This window comes from Pyrgilauda ruficollis, unplaced genomic scaffold (assembly GCF_017590135.1).
Source record: "Pyrgilauda ruficollis isolate IOZ18807 unplaced genomic scaffold, ASM1759013v1 scaffold15, whole genome shotgun sequence".
In the NCBI taxonomy this organism is placed as follows: domain Eukaryota; kingdom Metazoa; phylum Chordata; class Aves; order Passeriformes; family Passeridae; genus Pyrgilauda; species Pyrgilauda ruficollis.
Window position 1 is genome coordinate 17,308,997 of NW_024513654.1, and position 17,510 is coordinate 17,326,506.

The 17,510-nt window shown below is 42.8% G+C and overlaps 1 protein-coding gene across 1 annotated transcript; it reads left to right on the top strand.

The window, feature by feature from the left end:
• The first annotated feature begins 1,129 nt into the window (after positions 1–1,129).
• On the top strand, positions 1,130–9,004 carry LOC121350125 (bone morphogenetic protein 2-like). Its single transcript, XM_041461161.1, has 7 exons — positions 1,130–1,181; positions 3,616–3,788; positions 3,980–4,502; positions 4,602–4,741; positions 5,484–5,600; positions 6,762–6,963; positions 8,562–9,004. The coding sequence occupies exons 1-7, from the start codon at positions 1,130–1,132 to the stop codon at positions 9,002–9,004; spliced, it is 1,650 nt and encodes a 549-aa protein (XP_041317095.1).
• Positions 9,005–17,510: the final 8,506 nt, after the last annotated feature.

A 17,510-nucleotide genomic window follows, 5' to 3' on the forward strand; every position in this document is an offset into this window, starting at 1 on the left:
TTGTCCTCCCATCCCATCCTCCTTTTACATTATTCCAGGTGCTCCTGTGTTCGCCCTTTTGCTGAAGATGCATAGCCAACCAACACATCTCTGTTATAGAACTAAATTTTGACACAGAGAAAAAAAGACTTAGCTAAAGGTTGTAGGCCTTTGACTTTTCTGGACTATAATGACCCACCACATAACAAATGTAAGTTGCTGAATGGATAGATTGATTAGAAATGGTCATTAACTATGGTATTTTAAAACACCTAACTTCTGTCTGTGGCTCAGCCTCCTCTCAGAGCTGCACCATGTGGAAAATTGAGGCTGTTGCAGATAATAAATGTCATCCTCCCAAATAAAGCTATAAAGAAGTGGGGTTTTACATCTGCAAGTTTTGGCTTCAGGTGACAGTCACCTATAGACAGTTGTAGTCCAGTGATAAGGTCAGCTTTGCTTCTGATTCCAAGATTGCTAAACTTGGCTAAATACTACTCTCTTCTACTGCTGCAGTTCTCTGCCTTTCAATAGGCTGTAACAGAAGGGACAAGCTTGATTGTTACTTTCTTTTTCTCCTAAAATAATTTTATTTTTAAAATATGGAACTGGATAGATGAATAATTAAACTGGTGGGATGATATCTAACTTGAATTCCTTTTGCATACTGCTGTGATTCATATGTAAAACCCAGTCATTACAGTTTAAGCAAGTTTTCTCTCTTGAAGGGAGGAGATGTTAAGGAACAGTGGAACAGCTCTATCTCAGTGATTCAGCAAGCAAAAATGATGTAATGCCTCTTGTGCTGCTGGTGGCTATGCCTTCTCAAAAGATACATAAAGATGGTGAAAAATTTAAATATTAAGAGACCTTATAGTAATTTTATCCAAATTTGGAATATTTCCAATGTATGGGCTGAGAAATTTTTCCTAATTTTTTCCTCATGTTTTATATTTGGTGACATAGTCACTGAGGTGATTTGAAATCTGGAGTAATCCACCTGCTTGGTCTTTTAGGAGCAGGAGTGTCTGGAATTTCTGCTATAAACCTCTGGGTAAGTTTAGATGCAACACTAATTCCTGCATTGGTTTCTCCTTCTGATGGATACAGTCTTTAGAGGGAAACAATACATATTTCGGGTCCTTCAAAAATGCTTCAAGAAATGATAGCACAGTACAAAGAAGCCCTGGTGGGAATTACAGGTAATATGGTATTTTATTGTCTAGATCATTAATTCAGCAACTCTTAAGTTACACAAAACTATCATAGAAAATTGCTGAGAGTGCAGTTTTTAAGGGCTTGCATAGGGCACATGTCTAGGAGTCAGGATGTGCTGGCGAGTCTGCACTTGGGAGTTTATCTCCTCTGGGAGAGGTATTTATTTATCTATTAGATACATGGTGAAAACACTCTGCTACTTAGGGCCATTTATAATGTCCATGTTCCAACATTGAGACAAAATGCTGAATATACTAAATGCTTACTAACTCAGTGGCTCTCTCCATCTACCCAGCCCTCACGGGATTGCTATTCTAGGCTCTGGGGTGATGTCACCACACAGTATTGCTGATGTGGTACAGTCCTGTCTGTGCCTTCAGCTGAAATTTAGTAGATGAAGCTTTCCTTAGGAATTCTTAACTTGTTCTGGTGGGCATGGTTTTGCTACCTCTCCTACCACTAAAAGTAAAGAGAAGTCTGACATCTTTCATGCAAGAGCCATTCCTCTTTTCTTTTTTTAAATGGGCCCAAGTTGCCATGGAACTGAGTGAAACACCTCATGTTCTTGCTCCCTGCCTGAAAAACCTGGGGAAGACTGCAGAGGATCATTGTTTCATTCACAGAGCAGAAAAGTAATCTTTTTCCCAGAAAGAATAGACCTGTTGTGAGTCATTAAATTAGGAACTACAGAACACACACAGAAAACATAGGAAGTGTCAGGCAGCTGTGTTAGAAGCAGCTTCCAGCCTGCTCTACCCATGCAATAACCATGTTTTTTCAATATTGCTATGCTATATTCACCACAATAGCATTAAAGACAATGTGGCAGGCCCTACAATAAATAGCCCCGTTCTTACCCATATGCTATACCTGAGAGCCAGATGATTGTGAGCTCTTCAGACTCAACAAGCTGTTTATCCAGTCATTTGAGAGAGAAGGGAAAGCAACGCCAATGCTGAACTCTAGAGAATCCACCTAAAATTTTAAGTTAACTGCCTATCATTGTTCCCTACAGATTCACAGCTTTTCCTGGGCTCCCAAAGCCACACTGCTCACAACACGTAAGTTGAGAGAACCTATTTTTATTGTACAGAACAGGGAGGTGGAAGCTTTGCACTAATTGCAAACCAGGACTTAGAATCATCAGAGGAGCTATGACCAGCTCCTGCATAAGGCTTACATAAGTGGTGAGTCATGCAGTCTTACAAAAGAATAGGGAGAAAGGCTTTCATTATGTTGTTTGCCTAATCAGAAATATGAAAATAAAAGAACACAGCACTCAGTGGGTTACGTTTGGCTAACTGTAGGCTGAAATTTCTGCAGTTGCACTACGATAGAGACATTTTGTTGTTTGTAGTCCCAGCTTATATTAAACAGAGAGGATTTTTTTCATAAATCTTTGCCTCTGGGGCAGAGTTAAGATTCTTTGGGAACCCTAGCTATGTGTTCCCAGACATTAATGTCTGGAAGCAGCACCATGAGAGTAAAAATGAAGGTATATGCCTAGAGAGGATACTGGGAGTAAATGAAGAGACCCAAGGGCAGGGTAGGGTTTGTGAGGATGAGAATGTGAAGAAGCAGTGAAGTGGAAGCAAAGCTTTTTAGGTTGACTGAAAAACAGTGTAGTGATCACTTCTCCTGTCTTACTAGTCTTTTTCCAAGCTCTTAGGCAGGTAGCTGAATGGGTAGTATTTTATCCAGCACTGTTGTTAGACATTAGCTGAGATACCTGCAGCTCTTTCAAGACAACTGGAGAATTTTGAGGATCAAAGTTGGCTGAAGCTCTATGTGCAGCAACAGTGCTCTTTACACTGGTCTGGTTAACCCATCATTTTCCTTCACTAGTCTTTTGCACTTCATGGGGCAAAAATTCGGGACTGCGTGGAGCTGTGGCCTCTTTCTCCCCACCTTATTCTCCTATAGGTCCGCCTGGTTGCTCAATGCAAACCCTGTCTAACATCGTGTGGCTAAGCAGAGGACCCAGCAGACATTTTTATCTGCCCCACAAAATACTTCCCAATACTTTCCTGCCTGGAAGGAGAACACAGCGCAATGTGGCACAAGAAGAACAGGCACTGCTGCACGAACCATCAGGAAGGTCTATTTGCTCCTCTCTAAGTTGCCAGACTGCCTTGAAAAGGACGACTCTGCAGGATCCTTAGGGCTGGGGTTGGTTCGTTTGGGTTGGTTTTCCGTTTTAGTATTTAGTATAAGGTGGAATCCCTTTCATCAACCAGTGGGTGGGAAAAAAGGCAAATTATTGAAAGCTAGTTGACTCTGGGAAACAAGCCTTAAAATAGCTCGTCAGAATGTGTATTCCTGCCCCTATCCCTGAATACTTCTAAGCCCGGCTGTTCTTGCTGCACTGCGCTAGCAGAACTCCGGATTCTGTCCTTAAAGCCTGCTCCCCTTGGGCAGTGGTAGGGCCGGAGTTTGAGCCTGGGGAACTGCAGCCTCCGTCCTGCAGCCCGGCCAAGCCCCGGCACCGGGGCTGCACCAGCGGCGATCCCGCAGGCCGCGGGACGGGAAGGTGCCGGGGATCCCGGGCATTCCGCAGGCAGGGAAGTACAGAAGCTCACGCCCAGGTCCCAGTATACTTTTTATGGCTACGGCAACCACGGGAAACATCACCTGGGCTCAACAATCTCCAAATCAGCCTTTTTCGGCTGAAAAAAAAAAAAAAAAAAAAAAAAAAAAAAAAAAAAAAAAGACGGTCGGTTGAAAGGATAGGGGTTTCGCAAGTGCGGTGTTCTTCGCTGACACCTGGCCCTTTCCCCGGCAGCCCGAGCCCCGAGGCGGCCCGGCGGGCGCTCCGATGCCAAGGAGCGCACGGCGATGCCCCATTGAGCCCTTAAGCGCCGCTGATGGCCCGGGCGCGGCGCGGCCTCCCCTGCCCGGGGCCTTTGGCCCTCGGGGCCGCGCGCCCCGACCGGCGCTCGGCGCTCTCGCCCCTCACGCAGCGCGGTCACGGCCGCGGGGCGCCCCAGGCGGCCCGGCCGAGCCCGCGCCGCCGTCCATGGCGACCCGCCCGCCGTGGCTGTGGCTGTGCCTGGCCGGGCTGCTGAGCCTGAGGGTGGCCCGTGCCCTGCCCCTGCTCCCCGACCCGCGGGACTCGGTGCTGGCCGCGGCCTTGCAGCGCCTTCGGGAGGTCTTCGACATCGAGGAGCCGCCGCCCGACGTGCTGCCCCGCAAGAAGCCGCCCCAGTTCATGGTGGATCTCTTCAACAAGGTGGCCGACGCCAACGGCATCACCCGCGCCCCGGGGCTGCTGCAGGGAGACGTGGTGCGCAGCTTCGAGGACCGAGGTGGGCCCGGGCTGCGGGGCCGAGCCCGCGGAGGATCCCCGCGCGGGCGGGTCAGGCCCGGCGGGGTCTGGCAGTGTTCCTAAGAAGGGTCTTTTACAGTTCACGTGGACCACCACCACTTCTACTTCGACATCAGCGCGATGGAGAAGAACGAGCAGATGCTGAAAGCCGAGTTCAGGGTCTTCAAGCTTAAGAGGACGCATCGGTCCAGAAGGTCCTTCACGCAACACTTCTGCAAAGTAAGTGAGGAAATAGTTAAACACTTAATTCTGCTATCTTTGTTATTAACACTGAAAATTAGTGCAACTAAAAGGAGTGCAACTACGTGTCGCACAAACCTGCTTTGTTGTTATTTTTGTTTTGTCATCCTCACTTTTTCTTTGCCTCCAGCATGCAAAGAAGTAATGTAAAGTTTTGACTTTGGCTTTACACTGACCTTTGTGCTATGGCAGTGAGCTTTTCCGAAAAATGCTAATGTCAGACCTATCCCAAATATACTTTTCTGGGATTTGAGAAGTTTCGAAATTCGAATTGAAATTTATCTGCTGGAGCTGCTCCGAAAAATTGTAATAGCAGCCAGGGATTCATGGGAAAACAAGGCGGCTAAGGAAATTGAGTGTATCTATTCCTCTGGCAAAGGACAGAATTGGACTTTTTGCAGACCTGAAGACAATTATGTGGAGGACCGGAAGACTTTGACGGTATCAGGTGTTCAAAACAGGATAGGGATGGTTAGGATAATTTTCTATAGTATCTATATCTGGTATCCTGCCTCTGAACACATCTAGAAGTAGATGTATGTAGCAATAACTGTTTTTCTATTAAACGGTCCCAAATCTACTTTTTACCTCTTTTAGAATGACTGTAGAGTTTTACAGCTGTGAAGTAGCAGAAATCTGCATAACCTTCATCCTCCTAGTTTGCTGTAAGAACAATCAAATAAATTTCTTCTTGGTTTTGTTGTATATTGTTGTTATTTAGGTGGAAGTGTATGAGCTCTTGGAGAGTGAAAATAAGCCACAGAAAAAACATCTCATTGCATCAAGATTATTGTCCCTCCATACGGAAGGCTGGGAAGTCTTCAATGTCACACAGACAGTAAGCAAAGTCTGACTTAAGTTTTTTTTCTTAAACTTTCGAGATGACACCTTACTACTCCAGCATTGCCATTAAGCTGGGTTTTGAGGTCAGCTCAAACAGAAGGACAACAGCAGAGGGAGAAGCTTTCTCTCTACTCTTAAAAGTACACCTGGTGCTACCTGAATTAAAGAAGTGTTTATGAGCTTCTAGGAGCACAAGCATGGTGACAGCTGAGTAACCCAAACTAGTCGATTAAGGGACGTCAGGCCAAGTACTGATTAAAACCTGGTGTTAGTCTTTAGACTGCCAAAGCAATTGGCATTTGTTGCCTACTAAGACTAGGTTTTAGTTTCTCCTTTTTATTCTGGCAGCATTTCTGTAGAGCAGCATTGCTTCAGGGTTGTGTTTCCGGAGTTTATCTTTGTTGGATAGCCTGTCATTCAACTTCCCCCATAGACTTCTGTGTTTGCGAGCTTCAAGATCGGTTTTGTAGCTATCCATAAATTGTAATAGTAGGTGAATGCCTTTCCGTAGCAAAAGAACCCGCCCGTTCTCTAAAGCTGTACTCGGGAACAGTGTTTTTCGTTGCCTAAGCTTTATGATCAGACTGAACAGCGTGCTTGGATGATTGGTTGAGTTCCATCTTAAGTCATGATATTCTTGCTAGAGAATGACCTGGCCTAATCGATCAGTGTACAATTACAACAATTAGATAAGTAAATTTGCTTGATTGTGAATTTCTTCAAATGCCATGTTTTTTAGATTTACATAAGGCTTAACGGTATGAAAAGTCTGGAGAGTTAATATTACTGTGTTCAGATTGCTATGAAAAATAAATTTCTGCTGAAAGTCAGAGAGAGCTTATTTTAATATTAAAAAATGTTGAGTGTACACTCAAGTGTTCACTGGTAAATTCTCTGAAATTAATTATCTTTCTGTAAATGTAGCCTTGGGGAATGAATATGCTATTTTGTATTTTTAAGTGTTGAATTGCTGGTTTAAATATTCAAGTCAATGGAGTCTCAGCTATGCAGTTATCTCACTTCTGTTATAATATATGTCCTTATGCTCTCATAGCTTGTTGCCTATTCTCTTTTCCTAATAGAAACATTGCTTAATTATAATGCTGTAATTAGAATATTGAAACAATATTTTTTTTCTTTTCCCTATCGTCACCAGGTTTCCAAGTGGGTTGGAAACAGCAGCTCCAACCATGGCTTTTGGATAACTGCAACACATGTTTCCAAGAATGGAATGGAACACGACGTGGTTACATTTGCCAAGAGCCAGGGCACTTTGCAGGAGAGCAGAAATGCTCTCCTTGTTCTCTTCACGAACAGCAACAAGCGGAGGTCTCACAGCTTTGTACCCTTTGCTGCAAGTAAGTGCACTTTTAGAATATGAATTGTCCGTTCATCTTCTGTCACCTCCTGCTACCTCATGTAGACCTAACCTCAGTTATTTACTTGCAGTAATAAACAGGTTTGATGTTCACCTTTGTCAGTGATCGAAATTAGATTTGATAGTTCTAGTAGATCACCAGCATCCTAAATTGCCCCTCTCCTCACAAAAGCTATGTGTGCCAGAAATATTCATTAATCCTAAGGAGAATCAGGTTTATTTAGTTTGTAAAGGGGTGGGAGTTATATATTTTAAGTACTGCTTATATTATTTTTGTGGTGGTGAAATTTGCATGAAAATTGTATGTTATGTTTATACTGAAAAAAATCTCAGTGACCTGGAATGCTATGTCAAAATTCTGGTAAAGTATCTGTAAGTAGAGTCATTAAGTGTGATTTTAAGAGTGAAAGAGGTTGTTAAACAAGCAATTTGAACTTTTTTGTCCTTGGCTTGGTTTTTAAGCACCTATTTAACTTCAGTGACTAATTAGCATTGTGACTAAAGGCTGCTTTCATCAAAGACAACGCCCTCGTGCCTTAAAATACAAAACAGTGTCTTACCTCTCCCACTGGCCTTAGTGTAAAATCAGCTAAGGCTGGATTTTAGGGCCTGATAAATGCAAAGAGCTTGAAGGAGGGGCAAAAATCATGCTGTTCTGGCTTTCCAGGCTTTTCTGGTAAACGGTTGTATTTGCATATTAGAAGATAGATGCGACAATATTAAGAAATAGGTGGTGAAATTGATTAGAAATAGAATTTTAAAATTAAAAATTAGGCCGGTCTGTTTTCCAAATTAAAATGAATAGTGAAATCCTAGATCTAGTTTAATGAGCATCAAGCTCTGCATGGGATACTGTATCAGGATTGAGAAATTTTTTAACAAAGTAACTCTCTAGACCTGCCCGTTGTTAGTGGTCAGGGATCACACATTGTTCTACATATCAGGGAGCTCCAGCTTGTGTACATGGATCTCCATGGATCCCAGTGCATTTCAGAAGATACTTTAAGAAAACATCCTATGGTCAGTACACTTCATTTGTTCAGTGTTCTGTAAACCTGGTGGTGGTTTTTCTTAGGATCAAAAATTTGAAAACTATATTTTTTACAATGTTACTTTGCACATTGCCAGATTTCTGCACATTCTGCTTTGCAAGTGTATGAGTATAGTTCCTGGGAGAATACTGAAGAGAAAAAGGCTATGATCTCCACCCTCTGTTAGCACTGCCCAGAATAATGTGTGTTGTAGGAGTGGCTGTATGGAGACAGTAAATACCATTCTGACTAGATTCAGCCCTGAAGAGGAATTGTGGAGTTCAGAATATTTGGTAGATCATTGCAGGTTTTTTTCCATTTCGGCTGGATTGGTTCTTTTCCAGGACACAAGATTTGGCAGATTTGGAAGCATGGCTGAAATGGCAATTGAATACACACCCCTTCTGGTACATTCACAGGTTAGGTGCCATTTTGAAATCTGCTCTGAAGACTTAGATGTAGATTTGCTTAATAGGCTTTCACACAGAATACTGTACTTTGTAAATGAACTTTGTTTGTGAAATATTAACATACGGCTTCATTTCAGAATCAGAAACTGATGAATCTGATGCTTCACGTGTTTCTCATGGCACTGCTGTCATGGAAAGCAGCAGTGCCAGCATGAGCAGGAGACCCCGAGCTGCCGCAGCCGCTGCTGCCAGAAGCCCCTTAGCAGCATGTCACCGAAGGGAGCTCTATGTAGATTTCCATGCTATTGGCTGGTCAAGATGGATTATTCACCCAGATGGATACAATGCATATTATTGCAGAGGATCCTGCATCTTCCCTTTGGGGGGAAGTCTAAATGCAACAAACCATGCTACAGTTCAGTCCATTGTTTATACACTGAAATTGTCTCAAGATGTCAGCATGCCCTGCTGTGTGCCAGATGAATTGAAGTCCCTCAATCTTCTCTACTTTGATGACAAACTGAATTCTGTCCTTAAAAATTATAAAGACATGGTGGCAACAAGCTGTGGCTGTCATTAGCAAGACTTTTTTTTTTTTTCTCTGCATTTGTGTGTACATGGATTCAGTTCCTCATTTGACACTGAAAACTCCAAAGGAGATGGCATTTCAATTTAGAGGGCAGGAGAGACAGAAACTTATATGTGCTTCAGATCCTTCTCCTCTCACCATGGCTGTGGAAAGGTGGCTGTCTTGTGAAGAGCTGCAGACTTCAAGATCGCCATGGAGAGCTCTTTGAGTGCCTGTACACCAAGGAAAGTATTAAAATCAGGAACATGCTATGTGAAGGAATTGAAACACCTTAAGTTGGCTGTTCAAATTAAGGTCTTGTTCTGTGTACCAAGGCTTAGACTTTCTAGTGATTTAACAAGCATGGCATCCTGCCTCAATCCAGGATGGGATGCAGGTGTCAGTAGCACAGCCCTAATCAGTTTTGGATGCATGATCCTGTGGGGATGTGCAGTCCTACTTGGAGCTTTCAGGGTAAGTATTTGCCCAGAGCTAATTTCAGAGGTTTCTACCACTTGCAGATCATGCATTACCAGGAAATGGACTTCTTCCCCTGAGCTTTATGCAGCTCTACCAAATGCAGAGAACTCCTCATTAAGTCCCCATGGGACTTGCTAGCCAGTCTGAAGGAGCCCATGGGTCAGTATTTGTCTGGGAATCATCATACTTGGCTTCTAACTCAGGTCTGCAACTCTGTATGGTGAGGCAGTGTCTGTCCCTGTAATGGCTGTCAGGGTGTGTGGCACCAGAGATTGCCTTTGTGTATTTGCTGTGCTGTGGGATCCTAAGCTTGGGTCAGAATCCTCATGGTTTAACAAGAAGAAAGAAAGCCACGAAACTTTGGAGGTCCATGAGGATGTGCTAGATGCTGACCTGGTCTGCTGTCTGAGTTTTGAATGTACGTGCTGATTCCCTTCCCTTCTTTAAAGAACAGAAAGGCACAGGCTTGGATGAGGCCCCTTGAGATCTTTCAGTCTTGCTACATTTTCATGCAGGTAACCAGCCCATTGCCCTTCCTCAGTCAATTCATGGAGGTGTATCTTAAGCCTGGTTGGTTTCTTGTTTCCATTAACCCTTGAAGGAGGCTGACTTCTCACAGAATGTGGCATCTCCCATGGCCAAAAACTTCATGGAGCAATTTTTTACTCCAAAGAGACTCAAAAAAAAAAAAAAAAAAAAAAAAAAAAAAGAAAAAAAAAGTTATATTTTTCTTTCTGTAAATACTGATGTCTATAACAAATTTATTTTATTTAAAACCCAAACACTTGAGGTATATTAAATTAATCTGTAATATAAAATCCTAATTTTAAAATAAATGTAATGTAACATTGGTATGGTTTCTGTGTTGTATTTGAATCTTTCCTAGAGTCATGAATCAAATAATTTTCCAGAAGAGAAGGCATTCCCAATGGCTTCAGTCATATCAAGTCCTCTGTGTCAACAGATAAGGAGGATAGACATGTTTCCCTTCAGGGAAGTTATTCCAGTAGTTATTTATTCCTCAAGTGAAAGTGTTTTGGTCTTGGTATATGCTTGCCCCGGTAAAGTGGAAGGTAATTCTGGTAGCAGGGTGGTTCTAACTGCTGCATCAGCCACACCCAGCCATGGGATTCAGTGCCATTGCCAAGGGACCTTGGGAAGCATAGAGGGCCATAAAGGACCTCCCTTTAACTGTTTTATTTTCCAGGCTGCTCTTATGCACTTTTCCCTTTTCACTGCAGAAGTACCTGCGGTGTTTTAACGCTGTGGGAACCACACCCTGGGAGTGGCAAGATGCATCTACATGAGAGTCTGGGCCAGGTTGTTTCTGAATGGTGACTTCAGCAGATGTTTTATCTTTGCTACTTGTGCTAGAGGCCCTAAGAACTGAAGCCAAAAGTTTTTACTGGCAGCATTTGGAGTGGATTGGCAGAGCCAGGATCTGTGTCCAGCATTCATCTTCTGTCCATGCATGACAAATGCTTCCAGCACCATCAGCTTCATCCTTCACTGCTCAACCCAGAGAACTGCCCACTGTTTTTCTAGGATATCTTAATGTGTTTCTTCTTGTTCCAGATGCCGGGAAAAAAAAATTCTACTGAAAAGCTAGTATGATTAATAAATAAATGATGGGCACACTGAATATTAGCTAACATAGTGCTGCCCTACAATAGGTGAAATATGCACAGGCAAGCTAGGAGCACTAGGTAGTTTTGCACACATTAAATTATTTTTTTTTCTGCACCACTCAACTTAGTCTTATTATGCCCCATTAAACCCTGATAATTAAAACAAAATATATTGGAATTGTTTATCCTGGACTTTGTAAGGAAATGAGGTTCATAATAATGCCAAGGGAAAGAATTTACACTACACCACAACTTGTAATTAGAATAACAATTAAGCACAAGTAGGCTCTTTCTTTTTGTTGCCTTTTGTTTTGTTTTGTTTTGCTTTAAAATAAAGGTGCATTTTCTTCTCATTCATTAACTGAAGCATGCATAAATTCCAAAATAAGAAGAAAATCCTAGTCATGATAGAACTGAAGGGTTACGCTCAGCCCCATGACAAAGCACTTGGTCCAGGTTTGAAACTGAAGTGGTCCTGGCATGTGAGATATATGCAGTCACACTCTGCTCCTTAAGGTGGGGAGAGCACTAAGCCTTGTCCTGACAATTTGGCAGTGGGGTCTCAGTATGTCCTGGTTGAGAGCCAACCATAAAGAGCACAAATTCACAGGAGTCGTCTCCTGTTTGTAGGAATGTTTGTTTTAAGGGGTTGCTGTGATACTCCTTTCACAAGATATAGGTGATGGGCAGGTGCTTCTTGGCACTGAAACAGGGGAAAGGATATGCTGGGGGTGTCTGGAACAGGTAAGGCAGAAGGGATGGGCTTGGGGAATTGATCTGGGGTGGTTTCCTTTTTTTGGGGGGTGGGTATAGGGATGGGGTGAGCTGGGGAGGAAGAGAAGAGAAAACATCTCTGTGCCTGCGCTGAGGAAGCTGAAGCACAGCTTCAGCTCTCTTCTATCCACTCTGCAGGCTTGAAAGTGTTCTTTGGTATGAGGCAATCTTTTAGGAATGCTCGGTGTTTCTTCCAGACTGCCAAGGGTAATTACTATGGTTCCTGTTCTTCGTGTAGGAAATGGGGCAATTATTTGAAAGAGGTATGGAGGATAGTATTTATTCATAGTCCTGGAGCTTGTCTCCGGGAAAGATGAGTGACTGCGTGTCTGTGGTAAATTCCAGGGCTTTCCTAAAGATAGCAAACCCTCCAGACTACTACCAGTCCCTTTCAGATTGCACATGCAAATGCGTGTATACATGTGGATTAATTCTTATGTACACCCACGTGCACATGCGTTCATGTTCAGAGGCAGCTTCGCCCCAGGTTCATCCAAAAGGATGGTGCAATTTACCAGAATTGGGATGAAGTGCTTGGGCTAATGTGAGAGCATTGCCACATCCAGAGCGTGCATTTCAATGGCTTTGTGCAAAAATATGTCACACCTAGGCCACTTCTCTGCTGGCCTGGAGTGCCGCTCACTTCCAAGGAGAGTAGTTAGTAGGTGTGAATTTGCCTTACCTTTGGTGAATGAGACAATTGTGCATTAAAGCAGCTAGTAAAGTGTTTTATTTCTTCCCATTGGGTTTATTGCTAGAAGCCATTCACAGAATAAGGGGGACTGTTAACTTTCTGTTGTCACAGAATCTGTGCAGTTTTAGATTCTTGCATATACTAACTGCCCTTATTCAGAGCTAGATCATGGCCTGCCTTATCGTGGAAAACAAAAATTGCAGATTTCCCCTGAGAAAGTGACCTGATAGTGAGAAGTGACTAAACTTCAACTGAAACCACAATTTGGTGATGCTGTAAATTCAGGCCTTGTGACACAAAACCACATTATGGCATAACCCCACTATGCTGGTTCAGATCTGCTCACAGAAACCTTGCTTGATTAACCATCAGGTTACATGGTATTGTCAGGCTGCACAAAACTGGTATGTGTATTTAAAAATCTGTGTAGACTTTCTGCTGTGATCCACATTGTAATCAACTCTTCATCTGCATCATATTTTCTGATAAATGCACTGAGCCAGTGTTTGTGGCCAAGCAACTGTGTCCTAAAAAGCCATAGACTCAAAGACCTTCCCTTGGAAGTGTTTATTCACAACTCTTTGTTAGAAGATTTGTTTTATCTGGGAAGGAGCACCTTTGTATGATATCTTCACTAAAAACACAGATAATCCCCCTGAAAACCTGTGCTGTTTTTCCTCATCCTGACACAGACCCTGCCTATGCTAAGCATAGGTTTGGTAAAGGCACAGTTCCAGGCAGAGAGTGGCTGATACTGAGGAAGTCGGGCAGACTAATCTTGTGTGCCACTAGAGATGCCACAAGGTACCTTCTTGTTTTCCATTTAGAGGGAAGACAAGAGGGAATTATGAGCTGTTCACAGGGTGTTCACAGGCCAGCTCTGAAGGCAAACATACAGCACTAAGAGAACTATATGGAGAGCAGTGGTGAAGGTCTGTGTGTACCTACATTAAGCTTTTTGCGACCTGGGTTGAATGAGTACAACACTTGCCAGGACATAAACAAGAGAAGAAATCATGGGATCAGGCCTGGCATACTGATCTCAGTGGTATGTAATTTAAGCTGATATCCCTTTCTGTCTCATGCACTTCCTTTGCTATGTCATGATATTTCTATCCAATTCAATTGATTGCTTAGCCCTTGTCTAGGTTCTGATTAGAGAATTTCCTCTCTGATGTTCCTTTATCCAATGGTCATGTAATTTCTGTTAACAACAGCTTTCAAATGAGAAGAAAATATATACCAGTATATGCACACCAGTATATGAAGTGTCCATTAAAGGCAGAGGGAAGAGAGAGAAAGAAAGCTTACTATAAATGGGACCAGGAAGGTAGAAGTTCAATTACCAGAATTCATTTTCTTTGTACAAAATAAACCTGTTGTAGCTACCGTAACAAGCACATACAGTTGGATCTAATTGCTGCTTTCCAGCTTGACCTAATTGATGCTCTGATTTGCAGTCACCTTACCTCTATGAGTCCATGTTTCATTACATTTTACCCTTGCTCCTGAAATCCTAAAATTCCCATGGGGAAAAATAGACTACAGCAATCCAGAGCTTTTGTGTACGAATTGACAATCCTTTCTCTCCTGTAAATTTCTTCATCTACCCAAGAGCAGTGGAAATATAGTAGGTTGACAAAGAGGTTTATTAGTTACCCCCAAATACTCCTTATTTAGGCCGGCATAACTACTTATAACTCACTGGGAGTTTTACTTAAACTCTGCATGAAAACTGCAGTGATATAAAAGCTTAAAGATAATTTCATAACGTAATTGGGGTGTTTATATTACAGGACTGTGCAAGTCTCAGTCCCTGCCCGTAATTGCAAAGAAAGAGTTCTCTGATGAAGAATGTGTCAGTATTTTCCATGGAAAATTATCTAAAGAAAAGCTTTTGAAATATGAAAACCTCATGGTTTTAGCTTTAAATAAGCATTTCAGTCATCATTAAAAAAAAATCCTCTAATGTCTCCTGCAGCTTTGATTTCAAACACGTCACATTCTTCATTAAAGCAATCATTGTTAAAACAGAGGGACATAAAGCAACATAGGATTTATTCCTTCATTAAACTGATGATCCGTATATGAAGCCAATTAACATTATGAGTCTGGTGAACATCAAGTGTAAAGAGGTTACAGAAAATTAAAAGCAGTCACCTTGGTCTTTAGATAAAGAAAGAACACTTTTACATTATAAATTATAAGAGTGTCCAAGCGGGACAAATCGGCAAATTTGGTTAATTGGAAAATACATTTTACTGCACATGAATTAGGGTAAAATAACCTTTTAGCTGCTAGCCTTTTTCTGTGGTCAGGTGTTGAGAATCACGGGAAAGGAAGCATTTGGACATGGAGAGGCAGGAGAGCCATTTAATCAAACAGAGCTGTTCCTTGAGTTCTATGAATGATCCCCTCAAAACTGAGTGTTTTCAAGGAAAACATCCATTCAGTGATTTTGCTCAGCAGTTCAGCCCTAGGCTTTGTTTTCATGGGTGAAATGTAAGAAGAGGTGTGTTTGTGTGTGCAGCACAGGAACAGTTCTTCTCTAGGACAGACACAATGAGCAAAGTGTCTATCCTGAATTATACTTATTTGGACTTTTTCTTGCCGACCTAATAACTAATATTGATGTCACAATAGTCACAGTAATAACAACAGTAATAATAATAGTAATGAAAATTAAGTTTATGAAGGAGACTTTAAGGACTTTACATTAAAAGGCAATTTCTTTTCCTGAAATATTGTAGCTCTGTCTGCCATTTCCTTCTTGGTTTTAGTGCTTGCCTTTGGTAGCTAGATCAGAGGAACTAGACATGATCCCAAACAACTTACTGCATATTTTTTCCACTGTAGTCCCAGATTGGCAGGAAAGCGTCTGCAGCAGGGGGTCACGGAGGGACGGAGGAGCAGCTCTGCGGGCAGCCTTTCCCCGGGGAGGGGCGGCCGGGCTGGGGCCGGGGCCGGGGTCCGGGCGCGGAGCTGCGGGCGCTCTCCGTGGTGCTGAAGCGCCGCCGCCCCGGGGCTCCGACCGCCCGAGAGCCGCACCCAGGACTCCCCAGCGCTAACTTTTAATTATGTCAGCCCCGCGTTTCGAGCATTAAAATTAAACAGACACCGAGCTGGCGAGGGGTGGGGGATTATATATTGCTTAGTTATCTCCTTGTTTTGCAGCTGCTGGTCCTTGGGAGAAAGTTCAGTCTCGACCGGCTCAGGGTCCTTTTGCTTCTATTTAAAAAGCAGCGACTTGGAGCACTTCCCCGCGCTCCATTCCGCCTTCTCCCCCTCCTGTAATACGCTGAACTTGCAGGCTTCAAACTGCTGGGGAGAGTGAGTCTTGGAGCCAAAACAGCAATGCAGCCCCCTGACTAGAGCAAGACCTGAGAGCACCATAATGAAGTTATTATTATTTTATTAGGGGTTCTTATGATAAAACACTATCTCACTCATCTCTTCCCGACGTCAGAGAAAAAGGAAAAGGCACATCTGTCTCTGTGCAAAGGGATTCTACAGTACCAGCCCTGTGTGGATTTTAAAGCTCAAGAGGGAGAGACTGGCAGGAGAGATGCGGGCAGCACCTCTGGGTTACGGCCCTTTTTTTAAGGTTGCTTGACCTAAAGCTTGTGCTGCTATTTTATCGAGTGCAGTCAGATTCAGAGCATTGGTTTTTGATCTTGCATGGTGCTATAAAAGCCATCTCACAGTATACTTTACTGCTCAGAGTCTTGCCTGGATGGTGTGCAAACATCTGTTGTCAAACAAAGATATTCCTAAAAGTGTGTGTGTAGACATGTAAACATATATAAAACACCTGAAGACAGCCTTCTACATTTGTTACTACTATGCTAAAATTATAAGTGAATGGATAAGATAGGACCAGATCAAATCAATTTGCATCTCAAGTAAAATTAATTTTTGCCTTGCTTTGCTAAAATAATCCTTCACAGGATGGAAACATAATTCCAGCTTGAATATACATTAGGGGAATTTCCACATCTATGCCTAATGTAAAAGACAGAGCAGGTGATATTTCTAAGGCTTATTACTGTTTATTTAATGAGATCATATGTACAGAATCAACTTTCCAAAGACATCATCTCTTCAATATCACTATTTCTGCATCTGTATTGCCTGTATCCATCTCCTTTGCTCTGGTATGAATGTTCTGTCTTTAAACTCCCATCAGATGTAAGAGAGCCTGTGTAGATTTGCTCGCCCTTCCTGCACAGAACATTACAATCTTTATAAAATATTAAATTTGTGTAGTCTGCCGGAGAAGCAATTGTTCCAAAATAAAATCAGCAGTCTAGACGAAACATAGACACCAGAACTTATCAACAGTTGTCTGACTTACATCTTCTGATGCATCTTGAGTGGGTCATAATACCAACTTTATTTTCAGTGGTGCATAAATTAATTACACGCATTTAATAACCAAAATATCATTATATTCCCCCTTTAATATCATAAAGGCTTTACGCCAGGGAAGCACTTAATGTGCAGGGGGCCATAACAGGCTATTATCCTTGTGTAATGCTATTACAGAACCAATTATGCGCCATTATACTTGCTTTTTTTGCAGTTTATGTGATTTGATCCAATCCCGCGTCCCTGACTTGAAAATTTCATCTGGGTACTTTAAAGTCTAATTTTCACCCGGGCTGAGGCAAGGGCCATCTCTCTCCGCTGAGCCTATGTCTCGGATGCATTTTAAAAGTAATTGCCAAGGGTCCCGCCGCATATCATTTGCAGACGGGAAGCGAGCATAAATCCAGAGACCCCTCGCTGCGAACAAAATCAAACTTTGCCGTGGTACGATCGCTTGGAAAGGCGAGGCATGTGCAGAGCGGCCCCCCAAAACCCATCCGGCGGCAATTACCCGGCGCTCCGTCAGCGCGGGGCTGCGGGCGGCGGGGCCGCTCTCGCTGCGGCGGGGCCCCCC